Here is a 26,541-nt window from a genome sequence, read left to right as displayed (position 1 = left end):
GCGGGCCGAGGTGGCGGGTGGGGGGAGAGCGCGGGGCTCCTGGGGCTGCGCGTCCACCACGGGCCGGTGGCGGCCCCTCGCCCCCCAGCCCGGCCGGGTCCCGACCCCTCGCCCCCCAGCCCGGCCGGGTCCCGACCAGCCCCACTGAGCCGGAGCGGGCGAGGGCGGCCCGGAGCGCGCGGCCCGACGCTCCCGGCGACTCCCCCGCCCACCCCGCGGGCCAGCGGCGGGACTCGGGAGCGGCGCAGTGGGGCCGGCTGGGTGACGGAGGCGGGAGACGCGCCGGGGCGCGAGGGGAGTGACAGGCGGTGGGTGGGAGAGAGGCCGGGGGGGGGTGACAGTGGCGGGGTGGGGCTGCACCGGGGGCCTGGACGGGTGACGGAGACGGGCCGGGGGGTCGGGTGGGTGACGGAGGCGGGAGACGCGCCGGGGGCTCCGGTGGGTGACGGAGGCGGTAGCGGCGCAGTGGGGCCGGCTGGGTGACGGAGGCGGGAGACGCGCCGGGGCGCGAGGGGAGTGACAGGCGGTGGGTGGGAGAGAGGTCGGGGGGGGGTGACAGTGGCGGGGTGGGGCCGCACTGCGGGCCTGGATGGATGATGGAGGCGGGGCGGGTGGGTTACAGGCGGGAGATGGGCCGGGGAGTCCAGTGGGTGACGGAGGCCAGAGACGGGCCGGGTGGGTGACAGAGGCGGGAGACAGGCCGGGGCGTGAGGTGAGTGACAGGCAGTGGGTGGGAGAGAGGTCCGGGTGACAGTGGCTGGGGGGGGATGACAGTGGCGGGGTGGGGCTGCACCGGGGGCCTGGATGGGTGATGAAGGCGGGAGACGGGCCGGGGAGTCGGGTGGGTGACGGAGGCAGGAGACAGGTCGGGTAGGTGACGGAGGCGGGAGAGGAGCCGTCCAAGCCTGCCCACGCCCGCCTCTATGTGGCTCTTTCGTTCCCTCACTTGCATGGTCATAGCAAGGAGCTGGTATGTCTGGGAGCTGCTCTCGGGACTGACGTTTGCTGCCGGACATTTGGCACTGACTGTGAGAAGGCTGCACCTTGCGCTGCCACCCATACGACTGCCCCCTACTCCTAGAGTAATCTTGCTGATAAATACTGGTGAATTTCTGGTCCAGGTCAGATGCCAGGCTATTCAGGGGCATGCTGCTTCTTCACGCAGACTGGACCAGACACTGTAGCTTGCTCCATTCAGCTTATTCCAGTGCAGGAGCCTCCTGTTTGGATACTATGATTGGATACAAGGTCAAGCTTGACAGAGCCCTGGCTGGGATGATTTAGTTGGGGTTGGTCCAGCTTTGAGCAGGGGGTTGGACTAGATGACCTCCTGAGGTCTCTTCCAACCCTGAGATTCTATGATTCTTGCTATTGTCACAGCCAGATTCGATGGGCAGGCAGAGCTAATTAGTTTCAGGCTTCATCCTCTTCCCTGCTTCTGATCACAGCCTAGGCTTCTGACTACTGCAGGGCTATTATCCTTTTCCTGTATTACCATTATACCATTCTTTGGTCCTCAGATGGAGTCAGGAGACCAGGAGGTGAGCAGCATGAAACTGCAGACATTGCAGTTACTGCCCGAGGAGCAGATAGTGGCACTTCGTCAACAGATGGTGGAAAGCCAGGCATCCTATCAACGCAAGCTGCAGAGCTCCCAAGAGGCACAGCATAGGCAGGCAGTGCTTGTGCAGAAGCTACAAGCAAAGGTAAAGCAAAAGTACATCCATGAGCGTTGAAACGGAGGCAGTGGATCAGGAGTGAAAGACATTGGCAGAGGTGTGGGAAGACCAGGAGTGGAAGAGAAAGGGGTGTTGTGGGTCAGGAGTGAGGAGCATAACTATAACTGACAGCTAGTTTCCTTCTGCAGCCTTTTTACATGTGGAGAGGCCAAAAAAGAGAGAGGGGGCAAAAAGGTAGGGTAGAGAAGGGCAAACAGGGCAGAAAAGGGACAAAGGGGGAAGAAATGAAAACAAAATCTCTAAGAAGGAAAGGGAAATAGGAAGCAACCTAGAGGGAAAGAGGAGCAGGGAAAATAAGTGCCCCAGAATCTTTTATGCTGGCAGCTCTGATGTTGCTTGAAAGCCTCTCTGCAGCCTGCTCAGGAATTCTGAAGAGTTTGAGGGTGGCTTCCACAAAATCTGTCATTATGGAGGCTAGGGCAGCACCTATCATAGGGATTGAGTGCAGCAGGAAAAGAGGACAGTGAGCATGTGTAGGCGGTGGTGTTGGATAGTGGAGGGGAGATTGAGGTGGAGATGGGGAAAGGAGTAGGTAGAGCTGCGGGAAGCTGTAGAGTGGTGTGGGTAACAAGGAAGGGGAAATGAAGCCAGCAGTGGAGCATACAGTGTTGCCATGGAGTTAAAAAAGGCAAAAAAGTGGGTCCATTGCATGTCTAGTCTTTTTTAGCAACTTAATTTTAACTCCACATTCTGCCAGTCCATTACTTGATGGGTATTTAGGACTGAAGGTAAAATGTTCAATTCCATAATCTGGTGTGAAGGTCTTAAAATCTTTACAAACAAACTGAGGCCATTGTTAGCCTTCTCTATTTTAAGGATACCTGATATGACAAAAATAGCTATATGTTTTAAGATTGTCTGCTTTGATGTGGTCTTCTGTAGTTGAGCTTCCTCCGCATAACTTGAATTTTTGCAGAATCCTTCAACCCCATTTTCTGAGAGAAATTCTTCCAAATTCAACAGTTCTTTTTTCTGTAATTGGTATTTTGATTCAGTCCATTGTCTCTAGCAATCTGCAGAATTTGTAGATGCCTGACATGAGTTCTTGTTCTGGGGCACTCCAAATGAGAATGAGTACTTGTGGTACCTTAGAGACTAACAAATTTATTTGAGCATAAGCTTTCGTGAGCTACGGCTCACTTCATCGGATGCATGCAGTGGAAAATAAAGTGGGGAGATTTTATATACACAGAGAACATGAAACAATGGGTGTTACCCTACAGACTGTAACAAGAGTGATCAGGAGAGCAGAGGGGGATGGGGGGGAAAGAGGGACCTTTTGTAGTGATAATCAAGGTGGGCCTTTTCCAGCAGTTGACAAGAATGTGTGAGGAACAGTAGGGGGGGAAATAAGCAAGGGGAAATAGTTTTACTTTGTGTATATGACACACCGCTCCCAGTCTTTATTCAAGCCTAAGTTAATTTTATCCAGTTTGCAAATTAATTCCAATTCAGCAGTCTCTCGTTGGAGTCTGTTTTTGAAGGTTTTTTGTTGAAGAACTGCCACTTTTAGGTCTGTAATCGAGTGACCAAAGAGATTGAAGTGTTCTCCGACTGGTTTTTGAATGTTTTAATTCTTGACATCTGATTTGTGTCCATTTATTCTTTTACATAGAGACTGTCCAGTTTGACCAATGTACATGGCAGAGGGGCATTGCTGGCACATGATGGCATACATCACATTGGTGGATGCGCAGGTGAATGAGCCTCTGATAGTGTGGCTGATGTGATGAGGCCCTATGATGATGTCCCCTGAATAGATATGTGGACACAGTTGGCAACAGGCTTTGTTGCAAGGATAGGTTCCTGGGTTAGTGTTTTTGTTGTGTGGTGTGTGGTTGCTGGTGAGTATTTGCTTCAGGTTGGGGGGCTGACTGTAGGCAAGGACTGGCCTGTCTCCCAAGATCTGTGAGAGTGATGGGTCGTCCGTCAGGATAGGTTGTAGATCCTTGATGGTGCGTTGGAGAGGTTTTAGTTGGGGGCTGAAGGTGATGGCTAGTGGCGTTGTGCTATTTTCTTTGTTGGGCCTGTCCTGTAGTAGGTAACTTCTGGGTACTCTTCTGGCTCTGTCAATCTGTTTCTTCACTTCAGCAGGTGGGTATTGTAGTTGGAAGAACGCTTGATAGAGATCTTGTAGGTGTTTGTCTCTGTCTGAGGGGTTGGAGCAAATGCGGTTGTATCGTAGAGCTTGGCTGTAGACAATGGATTGTGTGGTGTGGTCTGGATGAAAGCTGGAGGCATGTAGGTAAGTATAGTGGTCAGTAGGTTTCCGGTATAGGGTGGTGTTTATGTGACCATCACTTATTATAACCGTAGTGTCCAGGAAGTGGATCTCTTGTGTGGACTGGTCTAGGCTGAGGTTGATGGTGGGATGGAAATTGTTGAAATCATGGTGGAATTCCTCAAGGGCTTCTTTTCCATGGGTCCAGATGATGAAGATGTCATCAAGTAGAGTAGGGGCATTAGGGGATGAGAGCTGAGGAAGCGTTGTTCTAATTCAGCCATAAAAATATTGGCATACTGTGGGGCCTTGCGGGTACCCATAACAGTGCCGCTGATTTGGAGGTATACATTGTTCCCAAATGTGAAATAGTTACGGGTGAGGACAAAGTCACAAAGTTCAGCCACCAGGTTTGCCGTGACATTATCAGGGATACTATTCCTGAGGGCTTGTAGTCCATCCCCGCTCTCCTGCTGGTAATAGCTCACCTTACCTGATCACTCTTGTTACAGTGTGTATGGTAACAGCCATTGTTTCATTTTCTCTGTGTATATAAAATCTCCCCACTTTATTTTCCACTGCATGCATCCGATGAAGTGAGCTGTAGCTCACGAAAGCTTATGCTCAAATAAATTTGTTAGTCTCTAAGGTGCCACAGCTACTCCTTTTCTTTTTGCGGATGCAGACTGACACGGCTGCTACTCTGAAACCTGCCAAATGAGAATATAATCTCTGAACATTTTAGTACCCTCATTGCTGCTGCCTTGTTTTGTGAGCTGTAGATATGAAAAAGGTATGTTCTTAAGGTGCAGATATGAAAAAAACTGATGCTATTGAAATGAATACCCGAGAGGAAGCTACTAGGGGGAAGGATAAACATGGCAATTGTTTATGGGCACTACTCCCACTGTTTAATACCCCAGAAATTGAAGAATTTAGATTGTGAACTCTTCAGTGCAGATTTCTGAGAGTGATGTCATGTGTGCTTGGATAGCAGCTAGCACAGAATGGGAATTATTGGAGAACAAATAATGACACCAATAATAAAAAATAGGTGAGAAGTGCATTTCCTCCAGATAGTCCAAGAGGGTTTTTGTCTATTGCCTCATCAAATTTTGACAACTTCCCTTCCACGTTGGTTGACTTTTTCTATTGAAATGTTTGTTGTACGTTCAGAATTGTGTAGGCTGCTGCTCAGGGGTCTGTGTTTTTAAGACCGTTTTCTTAACCACGTCAATAATATTTTGAAATATATATATTTAATCTTTTCTGTTGCTCTCTTCTCCTCTCCTTTTTTTCTCTCTGTGGTGTCTACTTTTACTGGCTGTGTGGCTAGATTGGTTTACATCTCTATTGTTAGCTCCATATAGGTGACTGGCGTCACTCATTCTGTTAATTATAATTTAGTGTGTTGTATTAGGTTTGCTGTAGTGGGGATCTGTAGGTTTGCTTTGTATACTTTTTGGAGTTTAATTCCTGTATATAATATTGCTGGGGTTTTGTGCTCAGTGGTTTTTCTAGGTTTTGGGATGGTTTGTTATCTACCAAACTACAGTCAACTCAGCTGGCAGCTATGTGGGCATTATTTCCCTGCTATGCAGTTCTCTTTTGCTCTCCTCAATCCCACCATTGCTTTTCGGTGAGCTGAATGTGTCCGAGTAAGGAGCCCATCTGTATTGCCCAGAAAGATAATGGATCAAATAATTAAGCAATCAATTTGCAAACATCTAGATGATAATAAGATGATAAATAACAATCAGCATGGATTTGTCAAGAACAAATTGTGTCAAACCAACCTAATAGTTTTCTTTGAGAGGGGAACAAGCCTTGTGGATGGGGGGAGTGGTAGATGTGATATATTTTTACTCTAGTAAGGCTTTTGATACTGTCTCGCATGACCTTCTCATAAACAAACTAGGAAAATACAACCTAAGATGGAGCTACTATAAAGTGGAGGCATAACTGTTTGGAAAACTGTTCCCAGAGAGTAGTTATCAGTAAGGCTACATTTTAGTCACGGGTATTTTTAGTAAAAGTCATGGACAGGTCATGGGCTGTAAACAAAAATCCATCTATTTACCCGTAACTAAAACTTGGGCTGGGTCTACTGGGTGCTTGGGGTGGAAAGGGCAGTCTGGAGCCACCGTGGGTGCTTCAGGGTGGCTCAGGACCCCCACTGGTGCTGGGGCGGGGGGTCAGACAGTGGTGTGCGGCCCTGGACCCCTGCTGGTGCTGGGGGGGCGCCGGCTGGGGAGAGGGGTTGGCGGGGCTGGTAGGCTCCTTACCCGGCTCCGCATGTCCCTGCAGCTCCTAGGAGGAGGGAAGGCCAGGGGGCTCTGCACTTTGTCTCCGCCAAGCTCCGGTTCCGCAGCTCCGATTGGCCGGGAGCCGTAGCCAATGGCAGCTGAGGGGGCGGTTCCTGCAAGCAGGGACAGTGCGCAGAGCCCCCTGGCCCCTCCACCTAGGTCAGGAGTTGCAGGGTCATGTCAGGCACCTCCCCCCTGTGTAAGTGCCGCCCCAACCCCCTGCCCCAGATCGGAGCTACATCCCACACCCAAACTGCTGCTGGACCAGGAGCTACCTGAACGTTTGGGCAGCCCCTCAGCCAGGCACACCGGCTGCTGCAAAAGTCACAGAGGTCAGGGAAAGTCACAGAATCCATGACCTCCATGAGAGACACGCAGCCTTAGTTATCAGTGGTTCACAGTGAAGCTGGAAGGGCATACCAAGTGGGGTCCTGCAGGGATCAGTTCTGGGTTCATTTCTGTTTAATATCTTCTTCAGTGATTTAGATAATGGCATAGAGAGTATACTTACAAAGTTTGCAGATGATACCAGTTTGAGAGGGAGGATAGGATTAATTTTCAAAATGATCTGGACAAACTGGAGAAATGGTCTGAAGAAAATAGGATGAAATTCAGTGAGGACAAATGTAAAGTACTCCACTTAGGAAGGAGGAACAGTCAATTGCACACATACAACATGGGAAATGACTACCTAGGAAGGAGTAGTGCAGAAAGGTTCTTGTTAACCTCTGAGGAAAGGACAAGAAGCAATGGGCTTAAATTTCAGCAAGGGCGGTTTACATTGGACAAAAGGAAAAGCTTCCTGTCACGGTGGTTAAGCACTGGAATAAATTGCCCAGGGAGGTTGTGGAATCTCCATCATTGGAGATTTTTAAGGGCAGATTAGACAAACGCCTTTCAGGGATGGTCTAGATAATACTTAGTCCTGCCATGAGTGCAGAGGAATGGACTAGATTACCTCTCAAGGTCCCTTCCAGTTAGGGTGACCGTGTGTTCAGTTTTCAACTGGAAAACCCAGTAGAAAAGTGACTCTAGTGGCTCTGGTCAGCACTGCCGACTGAGCTGTTAAAAGACCAGTCAGTGGAGCTGCGGGTCTGAGGCAGACTAGTCCCTACCTATCCTGGCTCCGTGCTGTGCCCTGGAAGCAGCCAGCAGGTCCGGCTCCTAAGTGTGGGGCCACGTGGCTCCATGCACTTGCCCCTACCCTCAGCACCGGCTCTGCACTCCCATTGGCTGGAAGCCATGGCCAATGGGAGCTGCAGGGGTGGTGCCTGCGGGCGAGAGCAGCGCGCAGAGCCACCTGCTGCACCTCTGCCTAGAAGCCAGATCTGCTGGCCGCTTCCGGGGCACAGCGCAGAGTCAGGACAGGAAGGGAGCCTGCCTTAGACCACCCCCGCCACCCGGCTGTGCTGCTGACCTGGAGCCACTAGAGGTAAACCCGTGCCCCAACCCCCTGCCCCAGCCCTGAACCCCTCCCAAACTCGGAGCCCCCTCCTGCTCCCCAAATCCCTCATCCCTGGCCCCACCCCACAGCCCACACCCCCAGACAAAGCCCTCACCCCCCCGCACCTCAACCCACAGCCCCCTCCCGCACTCTGAACTCTCATCCCCAGCCCCACCCCAGAGCCCACACCCCCAGATGGAGTCCCACCCCCACCTAAACCCCCTCCCCCAGCCCAGAGCCCCCTCCCGCACCCTGACCCCCTCATTTCTGGCCCCACCCAGGAGCCTGCACCCCCAGTTAGAGTCCTCATCCCCTCCTGCACCCCAACCCTCTATCCCAGCCCAGTGAAAGTGAGTGAGGGTCGGGAAGAGCGAGCAACAGAGGGAAGGGGAATATAGTGAGTGGGGGGCAGGGCCTCAGGAAGGAGCAGGGCAGGGGGCGGGGTCTCAGAGAAGGGGCAGGGCTAGGGCTTTTGGTTTTGTGCGATTAGAAGGTTGGCAACCCTACTTCCAGTCCTACGATTCTATGATTCATTCTTTCATTATGGTGAGCTAAGTGAGACTCTTGCATTTGGTTAACAATTTCTTGTGGATCATGTTAACATTACTCTGAAATCTACTGTGCATAGCCATAGAGTCTTAAGTAGGCAGGGATTTGTTAGACTAGGTGAGGGCATGAAGTGCTGGTACTCTTGCATGCATCAGTGGCTCATACTGATTCTCCCTTCCTGTCCAGGTGCTGCAGTACCGGAGTTGGTGTCGGGAGCTGCAACAGAGGCTGGAAACGGAAAGGGGGGTGAGTTGTGCAGGTAGCTTTCTGAGGACAGTAGGTGCAGAGTGAGCTAATGTTGTTATAAGAGCCAAAAAGCAAAAACAGAGGGAAATATGTTTCTATTAGCACTAAAGTTTAAAAGACACTGTCTCGCTTTCCTTCCACTGCCTTGTTCTATCTCCACCACCAGAGTAGCTTCTTCAGGTACCATTTCCAGAAATCCTACCAAGCAGAGTGTTAATTTTTTAAAGGAACAGTTAGGTTAAACATGGTTGTATAATGTTGTTTTTGGGTCCCCTGCCCCCTTCCACAGCCTGGTGCGAGCTAAGCTGATTGATCTAGCTCTGCTGTCTCTGAATAGGAATTGGTCACAACATAGGGCTTTTGAGGGGTATTACATTTAGATGTTCAACATGTGGTTCACTTTGGTTACTTCTCCTGTTTAATGAAGAGCAGAATTAGAAGGCAAAGAGGGAAAGAACCAGAGAATGCCCTTTCCTGGGACCCAAGATGGAGTGAGCATTCCTCACCAACAGCACCATCTGCCACTGCCGTGCTCCGATTCTGGCACAGGCTAGTTGGTTGTGTACTGCACATAGAAACAGGGACTGTAAGGAACGTGGAGCCACACTCAGACTATGTCCCATTCTGTTCATTCACCGCATTATTGTGCCATGGTAGCAGCCACAAAATCTGTGGTGCTGAGAGAGCATAGGGCAGAGGAATGGATGTTTAACTGCGGAGAAGAAGGAACACAAAGGGCTGAGCTGGTTTGATTAAGTCCTCTATCTCTCTCTTTAAGGGACCCCTTTCACACAGGTGGGAAGCCAAGGAGGAGCACAGCCTGGAGAGGGCACTGGTCCAGTTGGAGGAGGAGCAGCAGAGGTGAGAGGGAAAAAACATTTATTCTGGGTTTTCTGGATATCCAGATGAATGTGGATGAAGAGAAAGCAGTGGATGTATTGTTTCTTGACTTTAGCAAAGCTTTTGACACGGTCTCCCACAGTATTCTTGTCAGCAAGTTAAGGAAGTATGGGCTGGATGAATGCACTATAAGGTGGGTTGAAAGCTGGCTAGATTGTCGGGCTCAGTGGGTAGTGATCAACGGCTCCATGTCTAGTTGGCAGCCGGTATCAAGTGGAGTGCCCCAAGGGTCGGTCCTGGGGCCGGTTTTGTTCAATATCTTCATAAATGATCTGGAGGATGGTGTGGATTGCACTCTCAGCAAATTTGCGGATGATACTAAACTGGGAGGAGTGGTAGATACGCTGGAGGGGAGGGATAGGATACAGAAGGACCTAGACAAATTGGAGGATTGGGCCAAAAGAAATCTGATGAGGTTCAATAAGGACAAGTGCAGGGTCCTGCACTTAGGATGGAAGAATCCAATGCACCGCTACAGACTAGGGACCGAATGGCTAGGCAGCAGTTCTGCAGAAAAGGACCTAGGGGTGACAGTGGACGAGAAGCTGGATATGAGTCAGCAGTGTGCCCTTGTTGCCAAGAAGGCCAATGGCATTTTGGGATGTATAAGTAGGGGCATAGCGAGCAGATCGAGGGACGTGATCGTTCCCCTCTATTCGACATTGGTGAGGCCTCATCTGGAGTACTGTGTCCAGTTTTGGGCCCCACACTATAAGAAGGATGTGGATAAATTGGAGAGAGTCCAGCGAAGGGCAACAAAAATGATTAGGGGTCTAGAACACATGACTTATGAGGAGAGGCTGAGGGAGCTGGGATTGTTTAGCCTGCAGAAGAGAAGAATGAGGGGGGATTTGATAGCTGCTTTCAACTACCTGAAAGGGGGTTCCAAAGAGGATGGCTCTAGACTGTTCTCAATGGTAGCAGATGACAGAACGAGGAGTAATGGTCTCAAGTTGCAGTGGGGGAGGTTTAGATCGGATATTAGGAAAAACTTTTTCACTAAGAGGGTGGTGAAACACTGGAATGCGTTACCTAGGGAGGTGGTAGAATCTCCTTCCTTAGAGGTTTTTAAGGTCAGGCTTGACAAAGCCTTGGCTGGGATGATTTAACTGGGAATTGGTCCTGCTTTGAGCAGGGGGTTGGACTAGATGACCTTCAGGGGTCCCTTCCAACCCTGATATTCTATGATTCTATGATGTGTGGAGAGATGGGAAAATCCCAGCAGTGCTGCTTGCTCAACCTGGGGAGGCAAGTATTATGACTGCATTGTGTGGTGCCATAAGTGCTAACAGCATAGTGTGTGACATGGTGGCGGACAATGCCAAATGAATAACAGGTCACAACTTCAGACTGAAAATCAAGCCTATTATGTTGAGTGCTTCGTGGAATGGATGTGGTTTCTGTTCTATTCAGGTTCCTATGCTGTGTCCAGCACTGCGTTGTCTCGGTGCCTTCCAGTAGTGCATTTGGCAGTATGACTAGCCTCTATTACATTCTCTTTTTTTCTTTCCCTCATCCTCTCCCCAGGGAAAATGTTGTGTTGGGATTTTAAAAGACCTCCTATTTATGTATTGTGCTGTGTGTGTTCTCAGTGAGGGCAGGTGGGAGAAGCGTGCCTGATACTTGGAGTAGAAAGGGATGAGGCCTGTGTTGTTTTTTGGAGCTTATGGGAGTTCATTCCACAATTTTAAACTGACCTCCAAGAAAGCTCTGTCCCTGTGTTCTTTACCCTTGTGTTGAATAATTCCATGCGTCAGAGGGGCTGAGTTGTTGACTACAGTCCTCATCCTGGTTTGGAGCACAAGGATAGTAGTGGCTCTAGGAAGAGGGCAGGAATGTTGGCAGGGGCAGAATAATAGAAAGCTTTGCATGGGCAAAGAAACTTTAACTTCGTACAGAAGCCACTGCAGAGATACAAGATTGGAGGAAGAGATGGTGAGAGCAGGAATTCAGAATAAACTGAAATGTGGAGAGAGAAGAGTGGGCTAAGCTGGAGAGGAGAAAGAAGGCTGCAGTCACTGAGACAAAAAATTGAGAGTGTGGATTTGTATCTTGGCAGTGGGGATAGAGAGGAAAGGATGAATTTTGCAGATGGGAAAGTGAGGGCATAATATGGTGAAGGACTGGATGTGTGGGGCACGGAGAGAGGAGTCAGCAATGACAGGGGGCTCAGGAGATCTTGGAGGGAGGTCATCCCACCTCTCAGCCTGGAGAGAGAGTCATGATCCCCCCCGAAACCTCAGGGAATCCAGCTGCATGGTGGTGGTGGAATCCAAGAGTTTAGCCCCGGGGATGTTACTCTCTGATCCCAAGGTGATTTCATAGTCGCAACTCTAGTGCTATTTATTGGGTGTGCTCATCACTGTTCTCTCCCCTCCCCAGATGTGAGAATCTAGCTGAAGTGAACACCCTGCTCCGGGAGAACCTGGGCAAGGCAAATGAGGTGAATACAGCCCTTAGAGAGGATGTGCGAAAACTGACCGTTGATTGGACAAGAGCCCGAGATGAACTGGAGCTCAAGGAGACCGAATGGCGCACTGAACGTGAGGTAGGGTTGGGGTGGGGAGCAGCAAACAAGGTGCAAGACAGAGGAGCGAGAAACAGTGAAATTTTCTCTTCCTCCAATCGGGACCATATGTGGAAGTTTTTTGCAGTTTTGGGTATGGATTGATGTTAGCTAGCAGAGTGGAGGGGATCAATTGTATTGGTGGAAGGTGCTGATGAGGCAAGGCAGTGCTGCTGGGTGGGGACAAATATTAGCGAGATCATTGTGAATGCTGGGGCCTGGGGGGCACTGGGAGCTGAGCCCTATCTGTGCTGGACACTGAGTCCTGTTACACTGGGTTATTGCCTTGTTGGAGTTAGTTTTGCATTTACACTCAGACAAGACGTTGGATTAGCAGTTTATAGACTGGAGGACTCTGCATGTTCAGAACTAGTAGAGCCCTGGCAGCAGCATTGCAGGTTTCCCTCCTGCCAGTGATTCTGAGGGATTTGTTTCTGTCCTATTGATAAATTATATAGTCAGTTGCTTGACTACACTTTGGTTCATTATTTTGTTATAAAATATACTGGAGGCCAATGTCAGTCAGGTTTATTAATACAGTACAGAAGAAGGGTTCTACACAATACCAGTCTCCAAAGAGCAGTCCCGTGCAGCGATGTTACATTCATCTTATGCAAAAGGTGTGCTCCCCAAGTTACACATTTCAGCTGGTATTATATGATTTTTGAAGGAACAGTAATCCGCACTGTGTGGAGTCAAGCACAGAAGTTTATTACGCACAGCACTGGCGGAGTGTCGCTTTGCTTATTAGGCCCAGAGACACTGCAGAACGATTGATTATAATAGATTATATAGGGTGATCATTGGGCAGAGAAAAGCGACAGGGTCGGGTTTTCCCAAGCCCCTGGATAGGTTCTAGCAGCAAGACAAGATACGCACAATAAGCCAATGGTCTAAAAGATTACCTAATGGCTCCGCCCATATCTCAAATTAACATATTGCTGAAACACAGGTAATTACTCCCAAACTATGTCTTTTAAAGTGTATAGGTTAAATCCTAATTTTGGGGTCCAGGGGAATGAGGTTGCAGCTCTCCCGGTTGACCAACAGGTACATTCCTGGAGATTTAAAGCAAAAAAGCAGTAATTAGTACTTAACAATGACAGTTGTTTATAAGTTTACCCTAGCATTTCTGTGGGTTAGGATTGGCATACATCTGTGCGGGGAGGGTGTCATAACTCATGTCAATCATATTAGGCCTCTCCCCGAACGCTGTCTGGGATCTGAGGGGTATTGTACCACTATCTCCTCCCTGCATTAGGGAGTAACCGTGAGGCCTTTTTCAGCACTTCATGTGTCTATAACTCGCGATAAGAACATCCAATTATGTTCGGAATTATGCTGACTCTGCTCACTGACTTGAAACATACAAGGTTATCTGTTTACCCCAGCTTTCTCTTAACCACGTATTGTTCTCTGTTAGCTAGTCCTCATCCAGGCCTATATGAAAAGTTTTTAGCAGAAACTGTAGTTAAGATCAACAAGGAGTCCAGTGGCACCTTAAAGACTATCAGATTTATTTGGGCATAAGCTTTCGTGCATCTGAAGAAGTGGTTTTTTTACCCACGAAAGCTTATGCCCAAATAAATCTGTTAGTCTTTAAGGTGCCACCGGACTCCTTGTTGTTTTTGTGGATACAGACTAACATGGCTACCCCCCAATACTTGTACTTAAGATCTTACATCCACAGCAAATGGATTTTGGCCCTTCAATTTTACAACTACACATCTCTTTACATGGCACTAAAATCCATTCCGTCAATTTGTCTCAGTTCCCTAACTTGTTGTTCTGTTCCTTCCTTATCTTTATTTTGGATACTAACATTCCAAGTACTGATCCATGAAAGTACTTCCCTTGTGTTAGGGGACCCAGAAGGATGGGGGCTTGCTGAGAAGCCCACCCTCTTTGATAAATGGGTCACGGAATGAGGTCTATGCCCATGGGGAAAGGATGCCTTCCAAGGAAAGGAGGCACTTCAGTCCACTTTTAAGAGGTTTGAAGTTAAGGCAGGTGGAAGGTGCTACTTCAGCAAAGGCAACTGGAGGATTGTAAATTAGAGTTAGGGGTGGTTAAAGATAATTTGTCACTACAAGGTTTGGATTCGGAAGGAGAGTTAACAGACCTCCTTAAGAGACAGGAGCTGGGAACGGGGACACGGGTAAAGGCTTTGCAGCATCAGAGCTGGGGAAGGAACACTGGGAAACAGACTCTGCTGGTGTGTAGAGCTATGGATATGCTTGTTTGAAACTAACCCCAATAAACATTGCATTGCCTGCACTTCAGATTTCTGGTCTTCTGCTTTCTGTCTGCATGACAGGAACCAGGGGAGGGGGTGAAGGAAAGGCCCCCTAACACCTGGCTTATACTAAGCCCTGGTCTACACTATGAGGTTAAGTCGAATGTAGCCGCGTTAGGTCGATTTTATAAGCAGTGCGTCTACACAACCAACCCTCTTCCATCAACCTAAAGGGCTCTTAAAATCGACTGCTGTACTCCTCCCCGGCGAGGGGAGTAGCGCTAAAATCAACCTTGCTGGGTCGAATTTGGGGTAGTGCAGATGCAATTCAACAGAATTGGCCTCCAGGAGCTATCCCAGAATGCTCCACTGTGACTGCTCTGGACAGCACTTTCAACTCCGATGCGCTAGCCAGGTACACAGGAAAAGCACCGGGAACTTTTGAATTTCATTTCCTGTTTGGTCAGTGTGGCGAGCTCAGCAGCACAGGTGACCATGCAGTCCCAGAATCACAAACGAGCTCCAGCACGGTCCGAACGGGAGACACTGGATCTGATTGTTATATGGGGAGAAGAATCTGTGCAGGCTGAACTCCTATCAAAAAGAAGAAATGCTAATATATATGCCAAAATTGCACAGGGTATTGTGGAGAGAGGCTACACCAGGACACACAGCAGTGCTGTGTAAAAGTTAAGGAGCTCAGGCAAGCCTACCAAAAGACAAAGAAGGCAAATGGTCGCTCCAGGTCAGAGCCCCGTACATGCCGCTTCTATGACAGCTGCATGGCATTCTAGGGGGGAGACCCTACCACTATCCCACCACAGTCTGTGGACACCTGCAAGCAGAGAGTCTCACGCAACACAGAGGAGGATTTTGTGGATGAGGAGGAGGAGGAGAATGCACAGCAGGCAAGCGGAGAATCTGTTCTCCCTGGCAGCCAGGACCTTTTCATCACTCTGGAGCAATACTCTCCCAAGGCGGGTTCCTGGACGCTGAAGCCAGAGAAGGCACCTCTGGTGAGTGCACATTTGTAACTACAGTACGGGGGTTAAAAGCAATTGTGTTTAATGTTTGATTTGTCCTGAAGAATTGGGATGCATTCACGGCCAGCTACTGGAAAAGTCTGTTAACGTGTCTGGGGACGGAGCTGGAATCCTCGAGTGTCATCTCCATGAAGCTCTCCTGGAGGTACTCTGAAAGCCTTTGCAGAAGGTTTCTGGGGAGGGCTGCCTTATTTCATTCTCCAGGGTAGGACACTTTACCATGCCAAGCCAGTCGCAAGTCGTGTGGAATCATTGCAGCACAAAGCATGGCAGTGACTGGTCCTGGGTTTTGGTGGCATTCAAGCAACATTCGGTCTTTATCTTTCTGTGTTAGCCTCAGGAGAGTGATATTATTCATGGTCACCTGGCTGAAATAGGGGAATTTTTGTAAAGGAACAGTAAAAGGACCCCGTTCATGCTGGGCTGTTTGCACTTGGCTAAAAGGGATCATCCCTGAGAATAGCCACGTGGTGGGGGGAGGAGTGAAGGGATCATCCCAGAGAATAGCCATGGGGTGGGGGGAGGGGTATGCTGCACATCCACCCAAAACCCGCAGCCCCTCCTTTTAAATGGCAAACCCAACCGGCATTGCTTGCTATGGGAAAGGAGGGTGCGCAGTTTGAAACCATTCCCACATGTTATGAAGGCGGAAGAAGCCAACCCCGCATACCCTTTGGCTTACCATAGCTGCCTGGAAATGGAATTCTGTTGCGCAGCCGTGTGTGATGTGTCACCATACTGGCAGGCACTCAATATAAAAGGCAAAATGCAACCTTGTACCTAAAGCACATGTTTCTGTCTGCTGTGAATTGCTTGATTCACTGTGAAAGAGTCTTCCATTTGTTCTCAGAAATGTATCATCTTAAATTTGACTCTCCCTTTTTATCCCCCTGCAGGTGCAAATGTTTCTGTGCTCCCCGTATCATCTCCGTCCCTGAGGTTATCACAGATTAGAAGGCAAAAAAACCTCACTCACGATGACCTGTTTTCCAAGCTCATGCAGTCCTCCTGCACTGAGAGGGCACAGCTGAATGCATGGAGGCATTCACTGACAGAGGCCAGGAAAGCGTTAAGTGAGCATGTTCAGAAGATGCAGGAGGCAATGCTGAAGCTAATGGGGGAGCAAACGGACATGCTCAGGTGTCTGGTGGAGCTGCAGGAAAGGCAAGAAGAGCACAGATCGCCGCTGCATCTACTGTATAACCGCCTGCCCTCCTCACCAAGTTCCATATCCTCCTCACCCAGACGCCCAAGAATGCTGGGGGGAGGCTCTGGGCAACCAGCCACTCCACTCCAGAGGATGGCCCAAGCAACAGAAGGCTGTCATTTAAACATCTTTGATTTGTAGTGTGGCTACAATAAGCAATGTGGCCTTGTCTTTCCCTCCTCCCCCACCCCACCCCACCTGGGCTACCTTGTCAGTGATCTCCCTTTTTTTTAATAAATAAAGAATGCATGGATTCAAAACAATACAGAGTTTATTTCCTTTGCCAGCTGTGGTTGAAGGGGGGAGGGGGATTGGCTTACAGGGAAGTAAATTCAGCAAAGGGGGTAGTTTTGCATCAAGGAGAAACACACACACACCTGTCACACCATAACCTGGCCAGTCATGAAACTGGTTTTCAAAGCCTCTCTGATGCGCAGTGCTCCTAGCTGTGCTCTTCTAATTGCCCTGGTGTCTGGCTGCTCAAAATCAGACGCCAGGCGATTTGCCTCAACTTCCCACACTGCCATGAATGTCTCCCCCTTACTCTCACAGATATTATGGAGCACACAGCAAGCAGCAATAACAATGGGAATATTGGTTGCGCTGAGGTCTAACCTAGTCAGCAAACAGCACCAGCGAGCTTTTAAACATCCAAAGGCACATTCTACCACCATTCTGCACTTGCTCAGCCTATAGTTGAACTGCTCCTTACTACTGTCCAGGCTGCCTGTGTACAGCTTAATGAGTCTGGGAGCAAGGGGTAGGCTCGGTCCCCAAGGATAACTATTGGCATGTCAACATCCCCAGTGGTAATTTTGTGGTCTGGGAAGTAAGTCCCTTCTTCCAGCTGTTCGAACAGCCCAGAGTTCCTAAAGATGTGAGCGTCATGCACCTTTCCTGGCCATCCCACGTTGAGGTTGGTGAAACGTTCCTTGTGATCCACCAGTGCTTGCAGCACCAATGAGAGGTTACCCCTTGCGGTTTACGTACTGGTTGGCAAGGTGGTCCGGTGCCAAGATAGGGATATGCGTTCCATCTATGGCACCACCCCAGTTAGGGAACCCCATTGCAGCAAAGCCATCCACTATGACCTGCACGTTTCCCAGAGTCACACTACCCTTGTTAAGAGAAGGTCAGTGATTGCGTTGGCTACTGGATCACAGCAGCCCCCACGGTAGATTTGCCCACTCCAAACTGATTCCTGACTGACCGGTAGCAGTCAGGTGTTGCAAGCTTCCACAGGGCTATTGCCGCTCGCTTCTCAACTGTCAGAGCAGCTCTCATTTTGGTATTCCTGCGCTTCAGGGTGGGGGAAAGCAACTGACAAAGTTCCAGGAAAGTGGCCTTACGCATGCGAAAGTTTTGCAGCCACTGGGAATCATCCCATACCCGCAACACTATGTGGTACCACCAGTCTGTGCTTGTTTGCCATGCCCAGAATCAGTGTTCCACTGTATCAACCTGTTGCACTGCTGCCATGATGTCCCAGCTGCCACATCTTGTGCTTTCAGGAACGTCTGTGTCCATGTCCTCCGCAAAATCGTCCTTGTGCTGGCGTCTCCTAGCCAGGTTCTGCACATACTGCAGGATAATGCGCGAGGTGTTTACAATGCTCACAACAGCAGTGCTGAGCTGAGCGGGCTCCATGCTTGCTGTGCTATGGTGTCTGTATGGGTAACCCAGGAAAAAAGGTGCAAAACAATTGTCTGCCGTTGCTTTCACAGAGGGAGGGGAGACTGCCGACATGTACCCAAAACCACCCGTTACAGTGTTTTTGCCCCATCAGGCATTGGGAGCTTAACCCAGAATTCCAATGGGCAGTGGAGACTGCGGGGACTGTAGGATAGCTACCCACAGTGCACCACTCTGTGAGTCGATGCTAGCCATGGTATTGAGGACACACTCCGTCGACTTAATGCGCTTAGTGGGGACATACACAATTGACTGTATAAAATCGCTTTCTAAAGATCGACTTCTATAAAATCTACCTAATTTTGTAGTGTAGACACACTCTTAGACGTAGAATGGACTGTATCTTGATTTTGACAAGTTTCGTGTCTGCTTATGCAAAATGTTTACTTCAGTAAATGCAAGGAGTTATGAAATGCTTAGCATAAGTAACTGGGATTATGGAATAGTCCAGTTTCGGCTACATCACTGTTACAATATTGGTGCGTCATGCATACTAAAATATTTCTATATGGTGTGGATAATACATATTATTAATATTATATAAATATATATGCTAGCCAGCATATATTCATCAACGTCCCTCAAGACTGGCTCTTGGACATCTCTGCAGGGTGAGACAGGATTGTTAAGTGACTATTTTGTTAATCTCCATGGTGGCTGAGGTTTGGGCCTGTTATTAGTTGTGCTCAGGTGGTGGCCCTAGGAAGAACACTCAGAGTAGGTCCTTGGCCTTTCTGTTGGGAATGCTATCAAAGAAGTTCTTTGTGTCTGAGATGGTGACTCTCTCCCTACTGGGAGAAAAGGGCACCTCACATGGTGTGAGTGGTGTGCAGGGGACCAGCACCATGTGGCTGAGCTATTTGCTTTTGTCTCTGCACTTTTAGTTCTTTGACGGGTACTTGAACTGTGAACATAATCGACTTCTCAGCCTATGGCGGCAGGTGGTGACCTTCCGCCGTCACTTCCTGGAGATGAAGACTGCAACTGACAGGTGAGCAGGAATGGGGACTCAAGCTGTTGAGGAAAAATGGGTGCTTCCCCTCACACCTTGTTCTGAGCCCTGATGGTGCTGGGTTTACAGTTAAAGGACACAGTGTTCCCTCCGACAGCTGAAAATAAAGGAGATAACTATGTCTTGTTATGACACTCTCCTTGGAAGACCTGGGTTGCCTTAAGAATCTTATTCTCTGGGCTGGCAAGTATGGGGTCCCAAGCAGCGATGGTGGTGGGAATGGGTTAGGGATGCCTGAGCATTGTGAAGAATGAACTGGAGGGCAGTGGTGAGGTCTGGGCATATTTTCAAATTGCCTCATTAAAAAGTCAAACTGCTCGCTTTCAAAAATGCCTAAAGTACACACCAGTTGTTCAATGATAACGGAAGGGCCTGGATTTTCAAAAGGGCCTAGGTGAGTGAAAGTCAATGAGAGATGGGCATCTAATTCTCTTAGTCATTTCAGCAGATGGGCTTGATTCATGCAGCTCCCATTTCCTTCTCCACCTCCTCTGTCGCTCCTCATCTTTCCTCTGTTTCTTTAACAGAATCATGAAGGTTAGAGAAAGGAAAGATTCATACGGTTAACCTAGTCCATAGTCAGACTTGTTTGTCTCCATCTGTTCTTCTAGTACTCTCTCTGTTTTATCATTGTAAATATCTCAGTTGGTGGGCTTCCACAGCATCTCTTGGGAGACTATACTAAAGATGAGGACCAGGTCCTCTTAAACATATTTGGAACCAAATGCTGGGTTTGAGTATCCTAGAGCTGGGTGATGTAAGCATACTGAGGACATTGCAGCCACATTAACTCAATAATCCTCCTTATTGTCCGACCCCATGTGCTGTGAACAGGAAGGCCAAGAAGACAGGATGCTGCAGAATTCTACAGGAGAAAGCCCACAGGATAGAAGAGCAGCCATCCCAATCTCTGGGATCTTTCACAAAGAAAGAAAAATGACTCCACTGACCCTTGTGCAAATAATACCTAATGGTCAAGAGCATGAAAGGCAAATGGGAAAGAATCAGCATAGGAACTTTGTCCTAATCCATTGTGATGTGGACATTGCTCAAAACCCACCAATGCAGTTTCTGGCCCTGGCCCATGCCCATGCCTGAAAAGTAACTAATGGGAAAGATATCTGAGGACATCAGGTACTGCTAGAATTGCCCAGCCACAACTAACTCTTTCCCAGAAGAGGAAGATTGCTCATAGGTAGATAAGTGATAGCACTGTCAATATTGATCAGTAAGGGGGGCTTGATAGTCTTGATCCTGTGATGATAAGGATCATATAAGCAGCAAGTTACCTATATAGAGAAAAGAGAGTTAGTACACTGGCCTTCATCAGCCAGAAGGTGCATGGGCCTAACTTGCAGGATGTATCCGGAATTAGTCACAGTACCTCCAGAACCACAGTTGGCTGTAGGAGCTGAAAGTCAAGCAGAGAAAATTTTGCATTTGTTTCCTTAAGACGGAGGTGGGCAAACTACAGCCTGCAGGCCACATCCGGCCTGTGAGCTCCTGGTTGGAGAGGCTAGCCCCCGGCCCCTCCCCTGCTGTCCCCCTTACCCTGCAGCCACGCCGCCACATGGGCAGTGCAACTAGCTCCGGGCGGGTGACGTGGCTTCCAGTCCTGCCGCTCTGAGCGACATGGTAACGGGGCGGGGGGGGCGGGGGGACAGAGGCGGTTGGATAAGGGGCAGGGGGTTCCTGGGGGCAGCCAGGGAGCAGGGGGGATTGGATAGGGGGTGGGGCCCCGGGGGGGGGGTTAGGAGTGGGGGGGTCCAGGAGGGGGCAGTCAGGGGACAGGGAGCAGGGGGGGTTGCATAGGGGGTGAGGTCCCAGGGGGGCAGTCAGGGGGCGGGAAATGGGAGGGGGCAGATGGGGGCGGGGGGCCAGGCTGTTTGAGGTCAGACTAGATGGTCCCATCTGGTCTTAACTCTGTGAATCAAGAACAGCTTGCCTACTCGACAACTGGAATTGCTTTACTAAGTTGGACTTTGCAGACACCACGGTGGAGACTAGGTAACCTCCGTGTTCTGCACACCTATGGTGTAAGACTTTTAAAAAATTTTTTTCAATCAGTCTCAGCAGTGGACTTCTGCCACCGGTGCCACACCTATCATCCCCTGCTCCATATGTCAGGGGGAGTCTGTAAACCATGGAGGCCTATGAGAGTGAGATATTGGACCAGCGGTGGCCAAACTATGGTCCACGGGCCACTTCGGCCCTTGGGACCGTCCTGCCCAGCCCCTGAGCTCCTGGCCTGCGACGTTAGCCCCCAGCCCCTCCCCTGTTGTTCCCCCTCCCCCGCAGCCTCAGCTCGCTGGCCGCCAGCGCAGTGCTCCAGGCAGCAGGGCTGTGAGCTCCTGGGGCAGTGCAGCTGCAGAGCCCGGCCTGACCCGGTGCTCTGTGCTGCATGGTGGCATGGCTGGCTCCAGCCAGGCAGCGCAGCTGAGCACTGCCAGCCATCTGTGCTCCAGGCAGCACGGTAAGGGGGCAGGGGGGTTGGATAGAGAGCAGAGAAGATCGAGGCGGGGGGCGGGGGTGTGGATAGGGGTCGGGGCGGTCAGAGGGTGGGGAACAGAGGGTTGGATGGTGGCAGGGGTCACGGGGGGAAGTCAGGAAGGAGAGGGGGGTTAGATGGGATGGCGGGGGGCAGTCAGGGGCAGGGTTTCCAGGGGCAGTCAGGGGACAGGGAGAAGGGGCGGCTGGATGGGGCAGGAGTCCCTGGGGGGCAGTCAGGAAAGAGAGGAAGGGTTGGATGGGGCGGCAGGGGGCAGCCAGGGGCGTGGAGTTTGGGGGTGATCAGGGGACAGGGAGCAGGGGGTGGTGGATGGGGCAGGAGTCGCAGGGGGGCCGACAGGGAACAGGGGGGTTGGAGGGGGTGGGGGGGCCGTCAGGGGGTGAGAAGCAGGGTGGGTCGGATAGGGGTCCGGGGCAGGGCCATGCCTGGCTGTTTGGGGAGGCACAGTCTCCCCTAACCGGCCCTCCATACAATTCTGAAAACCTGATGTGGCCCTCAGGCCAAAAAGTTTGCCTGTCCCTGCATTGGACAAAGGCATTTAGAAGTCACTGAATTAATAGCTGAGGACAAAAGAAAATGATACAATTCCACAAGGCCATTAATAGAGTAATTTGAGTACTTCAGAACCATCTGGAAATTGACAGGTTCCATATACCTTCAAGAATAAAATAGATTAATTGGTCCAACCATAAAGGTGTGTCAGACCCCAAAGTGTAGGAGGGAATGGTCAGTCTATGAAAAAGGTGTAATCTTCACTCCCAGTCCAAACACCAGATCTAGAGCATGGCCAACTATATGTGCTGAGCTAAAAACCACTTGGGACAGCTCCAAGAGTTTCATGGCCCTAGATACAATACAAACTAGATGGAGCTACTATAAGGTTGGTGCATAACTGGTTGGAAAGCCATTCCCGAAAAGTGGTTCACAGTCAAGCTGGAAGGGCATATCAAGTGGAGTATCACAGAGATCAGTTCTGGGGCCAGTTCTGTTCAATATCCTCATCAGTGATTTAGATAATGGCATAGAGAGTACACTTTAAAGCAGGGGTCTCAAACTCCTGGCCCGCGGGCCCTCTGTGGCCCGAGAACCTCCCCACTGTGGCCCACGGAGGAGAAACTCATGCAGCCACGCTGCTGACTCTGTCTGCTGCAGGCACCACCCCCCGCAGCTCCCATTGGCTGGGGGAGAGGGGCAGAGATACCATCACTAGTCGCTAGGCAGAGTCAGCAATGGAGGCAGTGTCACTTTTTTCCACAATGAATATAAACAAGTCAAAATACTGAACGCAACTATCTGACGCCCACCTTGCTGCAATCCTGAAGATTTCAACTGCTCAGTCACTGAGGCCAAACATCAACAAACTGACAGAACTGAAGCGTTGCCAGGTGTCTGGCAAACACTAAAAAAACTCTGGCAGGCCAAGAATTGTATAAAGTTGTATGACAGTTTCATTATTTCTAAGAAATTCGAAATAAAAAATACAATATAAACGTTTTGTTTTCTGAACACCATCTTCAGTGACATTACTGGCCCGCTGGGAGCATTTGAGGACTGGCACTGGCCCTAAGGTAAATTGAGTTTGAGACCCCTGCAGTAAAGTTTGCAGATGATACCAAGCTGAGAGGAGTTGCAAGTGCTTTGGAGGATAGGATTAAAATTAAAAACTGATCTGGACAAACTGGAGAAATGGTCTGAAGAAAATAGAATAAAATTCAATAAGGGCAAATGCAAAGTACTCCACTTAGGAAGGAACAGTCAATTGTACATGTACAAAATGAGAAGTGACTGCCTCGGAAGGAATACTGCAGAAAGGGATCTGGGGGTCATAGTGGATCACAAGCTAAATATAAGTCAACAGTGTAACACTGTTGCAAAAAAAGCAAACATAATTCTGCGATGTATTAGTTGGAGTGTTGTAAGCAAGACATGAGAAGTAATTCTTCTGGTGTACTCCATGCTGATACAGCCTCAACTAGAGTGTTGTGTCCAGTTCTGGGCACCACATTTCAGGAAAGATGTGGGCAAACTGGAGAAAGTCCAGAGAAGAGCAACAAAAATTATTAAATGTTTAGAAAACATGATCTGTGAGAGAGAAGGCTGAAAAAATTGGGTTTGTTTAATCTGGAGAAGAGAAGACAGAGAGGGGACATAATAGTTTTCAAGTACATAAAAGGATCTTACAAGGAGGAGGGTGAAAAATTGTTCTTGTTAACCTCTGAGGATAGGACAAGAAGCAATGGGCTTAAATTGCAGCAAGGGCGGTTTAGGTTGGACATTAGGAAAAACTTCCTAACTGTCAGAGTAGTTAAGCACTGGAATAAATTGCGTAGGGAGGTTGTGGAATCTCTGTCATTTGAGCTTTTTAAAAGCAGGTTAGACAATTACCTGTCAGGGCTGGTTTAGCTAATACTTAGTCCTGCCATGAGGGCTGGACTAGATGACCCCTCGTGGTCCCTTCCAGTCCTATGAGTCTAAAGATATCATGGCTGCCATAGAATCGTAGAGTTAACCTAGTAAAAATATGGACATTGAAGTCACTGAGAACAGTGACTCCAGTGCCATTGCAGAAAGAGGAATCCAGTAAACTCAGTCAGGGATTCCGGTGCAACATGCAATCTATATTTTAATGTTATATCCAAAATCTATGTTAAAAGAATGTGAAATTTTCAACATCAAGGACTCGGAAGATAATTGCCTGTGCAACCTAAATTCAACACCCTAGTGCGTATGCATTATGATACAGTCTTTAATTACATTTTTGCATACTGTTTTTCCCTCAGGGCCCCTATGTCATGCAGTCCAGGGATGGACAGTGCTTTGGGAATGAATTGGGTGTATAGTAAAGGAGGTTGTTCGTAGGACTCCTGCCTCATTTGTTGTAGAAGTTGAAGGTGTATATTGAATGAGGCAGAAGACTGTAAGAAGAGAATGAAGCGTTTCAGGGAAATGGATTCTATCCTTGCCTTTTCCACAGAGTTCCTGTGGGATTCTGGGCATGTCACAAGCCAGATGGTCAGTAATTCTGTGTTCCTTATTTTGTGGGCGCCCGACTTCAGACACATGGAGTTTGATTTGCAGAAGTACTGAGTACCCTCGGCTGCAGCTGAAGTCAATGGGAGCTGTGCTTGGAACATACAGAGTGCTGTAAACTTATGAAAAATCAGGCTTTAGGCATCTCAGATTGATTGACAGTTTTGTGCCTCACTTCCTTACCTATAAAATGGGGATAATACCGCCTCACCTCACAGAAGTGGATCAGAAGTCAATTAATTAATGTTTGTAAAACACCAAAGTAATATGGTGAGAGCACCATAGAAAAACCCATGAGGAAATTAGTAATTTTATATTCACTGCAGGATTTTGATGCTTTGCAGTAAATGCATAGGCCACTCAGTAATAGTGAAGATAAAAATCTTAAATGGTTGCCAGGGGGCCATCCATACGTGGAGGAGGAATATGTAATCATAGTTAAAGACTATATCGTAATTCATATGTGCAAGGGGATTGAATTAAAGTTTTGCACAGGCAACCATAATTCAGATGTTTCCTAACATTTGACTGCTTGATTATGCAACCTTAACATTCTTTTAATTGATTTTTGTATTTGTAATTTATTGGATTTCTGAAAAAGCAAACTGAAAAGAGAGAAATTCCATCATGTGGCATCATATTGACACCCGCATGGATCACTGATGGGGTTGGAATCTTTATATCCACCGCACAGACTTCTACCACTTGAGCTAATGGAGTAACTGGCAACAATAGTAGATTTTCATCTTCTGAACACAGAGGGGGTTGAGGTGCACACTTTGCCAGGGGTTTCACAGATATTTGCTGACAGCAGAAGACTGGTGAGACTCTGGAAGAATTCTGTAGTGGGTACAGATCGTTTCGCCTGTGTCTCTTCCAGTCCTGTGTCCCTTCTCTCCCAGTCTCCACTCACCCTGATTTCTCATCCTCATCCCAGCCTCCTTGACCAGCCAGTCCTAGTCTCCTCTCCAGACTTCTCTTTGACATTTGAATTTTTCTACCCCCACTGTGGCTCCCAGATCCATTCTCCCCTTTGGCTTCATGCCCTCAGTCTTGTTGCTAAGCTAGTTCCAACCTTCCACAACCCTCAATTCCTTGTCAGATCCATCTTCCACCCTGCTCCCACTGATTCTAGTCCCTCTCCTTGCTCTGTCATTCTCAGTCTCCTCCTGTGCCCCACACCAAGCTCCCAGGTCTATTCTTCCCAACCAGGTTCCTTGTTCAAATCTACTCGCTCCACTCCACTTCTATTTTAGCAGGCTCAGCTCCCCCGACCCCTCTGTATTCCAGTCCTAGGCATGCTGCTTCCACCTTATCCTCCATGCTTCCATGCTGTCTGGGTACCTGCTGGGGGAGCACTGAGAACACAAGAGAGACTGTCTCCCTGCACCCGGTTCCTGTGCTTAGCACCACAGTGGTCCCCTGGAGCAGTAATTGTATGGAAAAAAGTCCTGCTCAGTCACTGCACCCCTTGGCTGAAGTATGCTCAGTACAGACAGAATCTTCTGAGAATTTAGCTGCCAAACTCTAAGAAGTCTCTGAGAGAATGAAAACTGAGGTATTTTCACCACCAAAGGCTTATAACTTGTTTACATTTGGGTAGCTTTTCACAGGGAAAGCAAAAGGCACATCTTAGACCCCAGGGTAATCTCCAAATTTTAAGACCTTGCTGCAAAGCCATGGAGGTTCTAGAGCAGTGGTGGGCAACCTGCGGGCTGCATGTGGCCCGTCAGGGCAATCCGCTGGTCAGCCGTGAGACAGTGTTTACATTGGCCGTCCGTAGGCACGGCCGCCCGCAGCTACCAGTGGCCACGGTATGCCATTCCTATCCAATGGGAGCT

The 26,541-nt window shown here is 49.1% G+C and overlaps 1 protein-coding gene across 14 annotated transcripts in view; it reads left to right on the top strand.

Annotated features, from left to right (window-relative positions):
* The window catches only part of CEP250 (centrosomal protein 250), a 121,387-nt gene that overhangs the window by 851 nt on the left and 93,995 nt on the right, over positions 1-26,541 (top strand). For 7 of the 14 annotated variants that reach the window (XM_073310071.2, XM_073310068.2, XM_073310060.2 and 4 more), the window contains exons 1-6: positions 830-1,028; positions 1,521-1,706; positions 8,446-8,505; positions 9,284-9,366; positions 11,788-11,953; positions 19,034-19,140. In XM_073310071.2, the coding sequence (XP_073166172.1) occupies positions 924-1,028; positions 1,521-1,706; positions 8,446-8,505; positions 9,284-9,366; positions 11,788-11,953; positions 19,034-19,140 (707 nt within the window). In that variant the 5' untranslated portion in view covers positions 830-923. Of the gene's footprint in view, positions 1-502; positions 527-829; positions 1,029-1,520; positions 1,707-3,209; positions 3,437-8,445; positions 8,506-9,283; positions 9,367-11,787; positions 11,954-19,033; positions 19,141-26,541 lie in introns of those variants that run through there. The other 7 variants (XM_073310062.2, XM_073310065.2, XM_073310061.2 and 4 more) reach the window with 5 other exon arrangements.

The sequence above is a fragment of the Lepidochelys kempii genome, chromosome 13 (genome assembly GCF_965140285.1).
Source record: "Lepidochelys kempii isolate rLepKem1 chromosome 13, rLepKem1.hap1, whole genome shotgun sequence".
In the NCBI taxonomy this organism is placed as follows: Eukaryota; Metazoa; Chordata; order Testudines; family Cheloniidae; genus Lepidochelys; species Lepidochelys kempii.
This window is presented reverse-complemented; position numbering and strand designations above follow the sequence as displayed.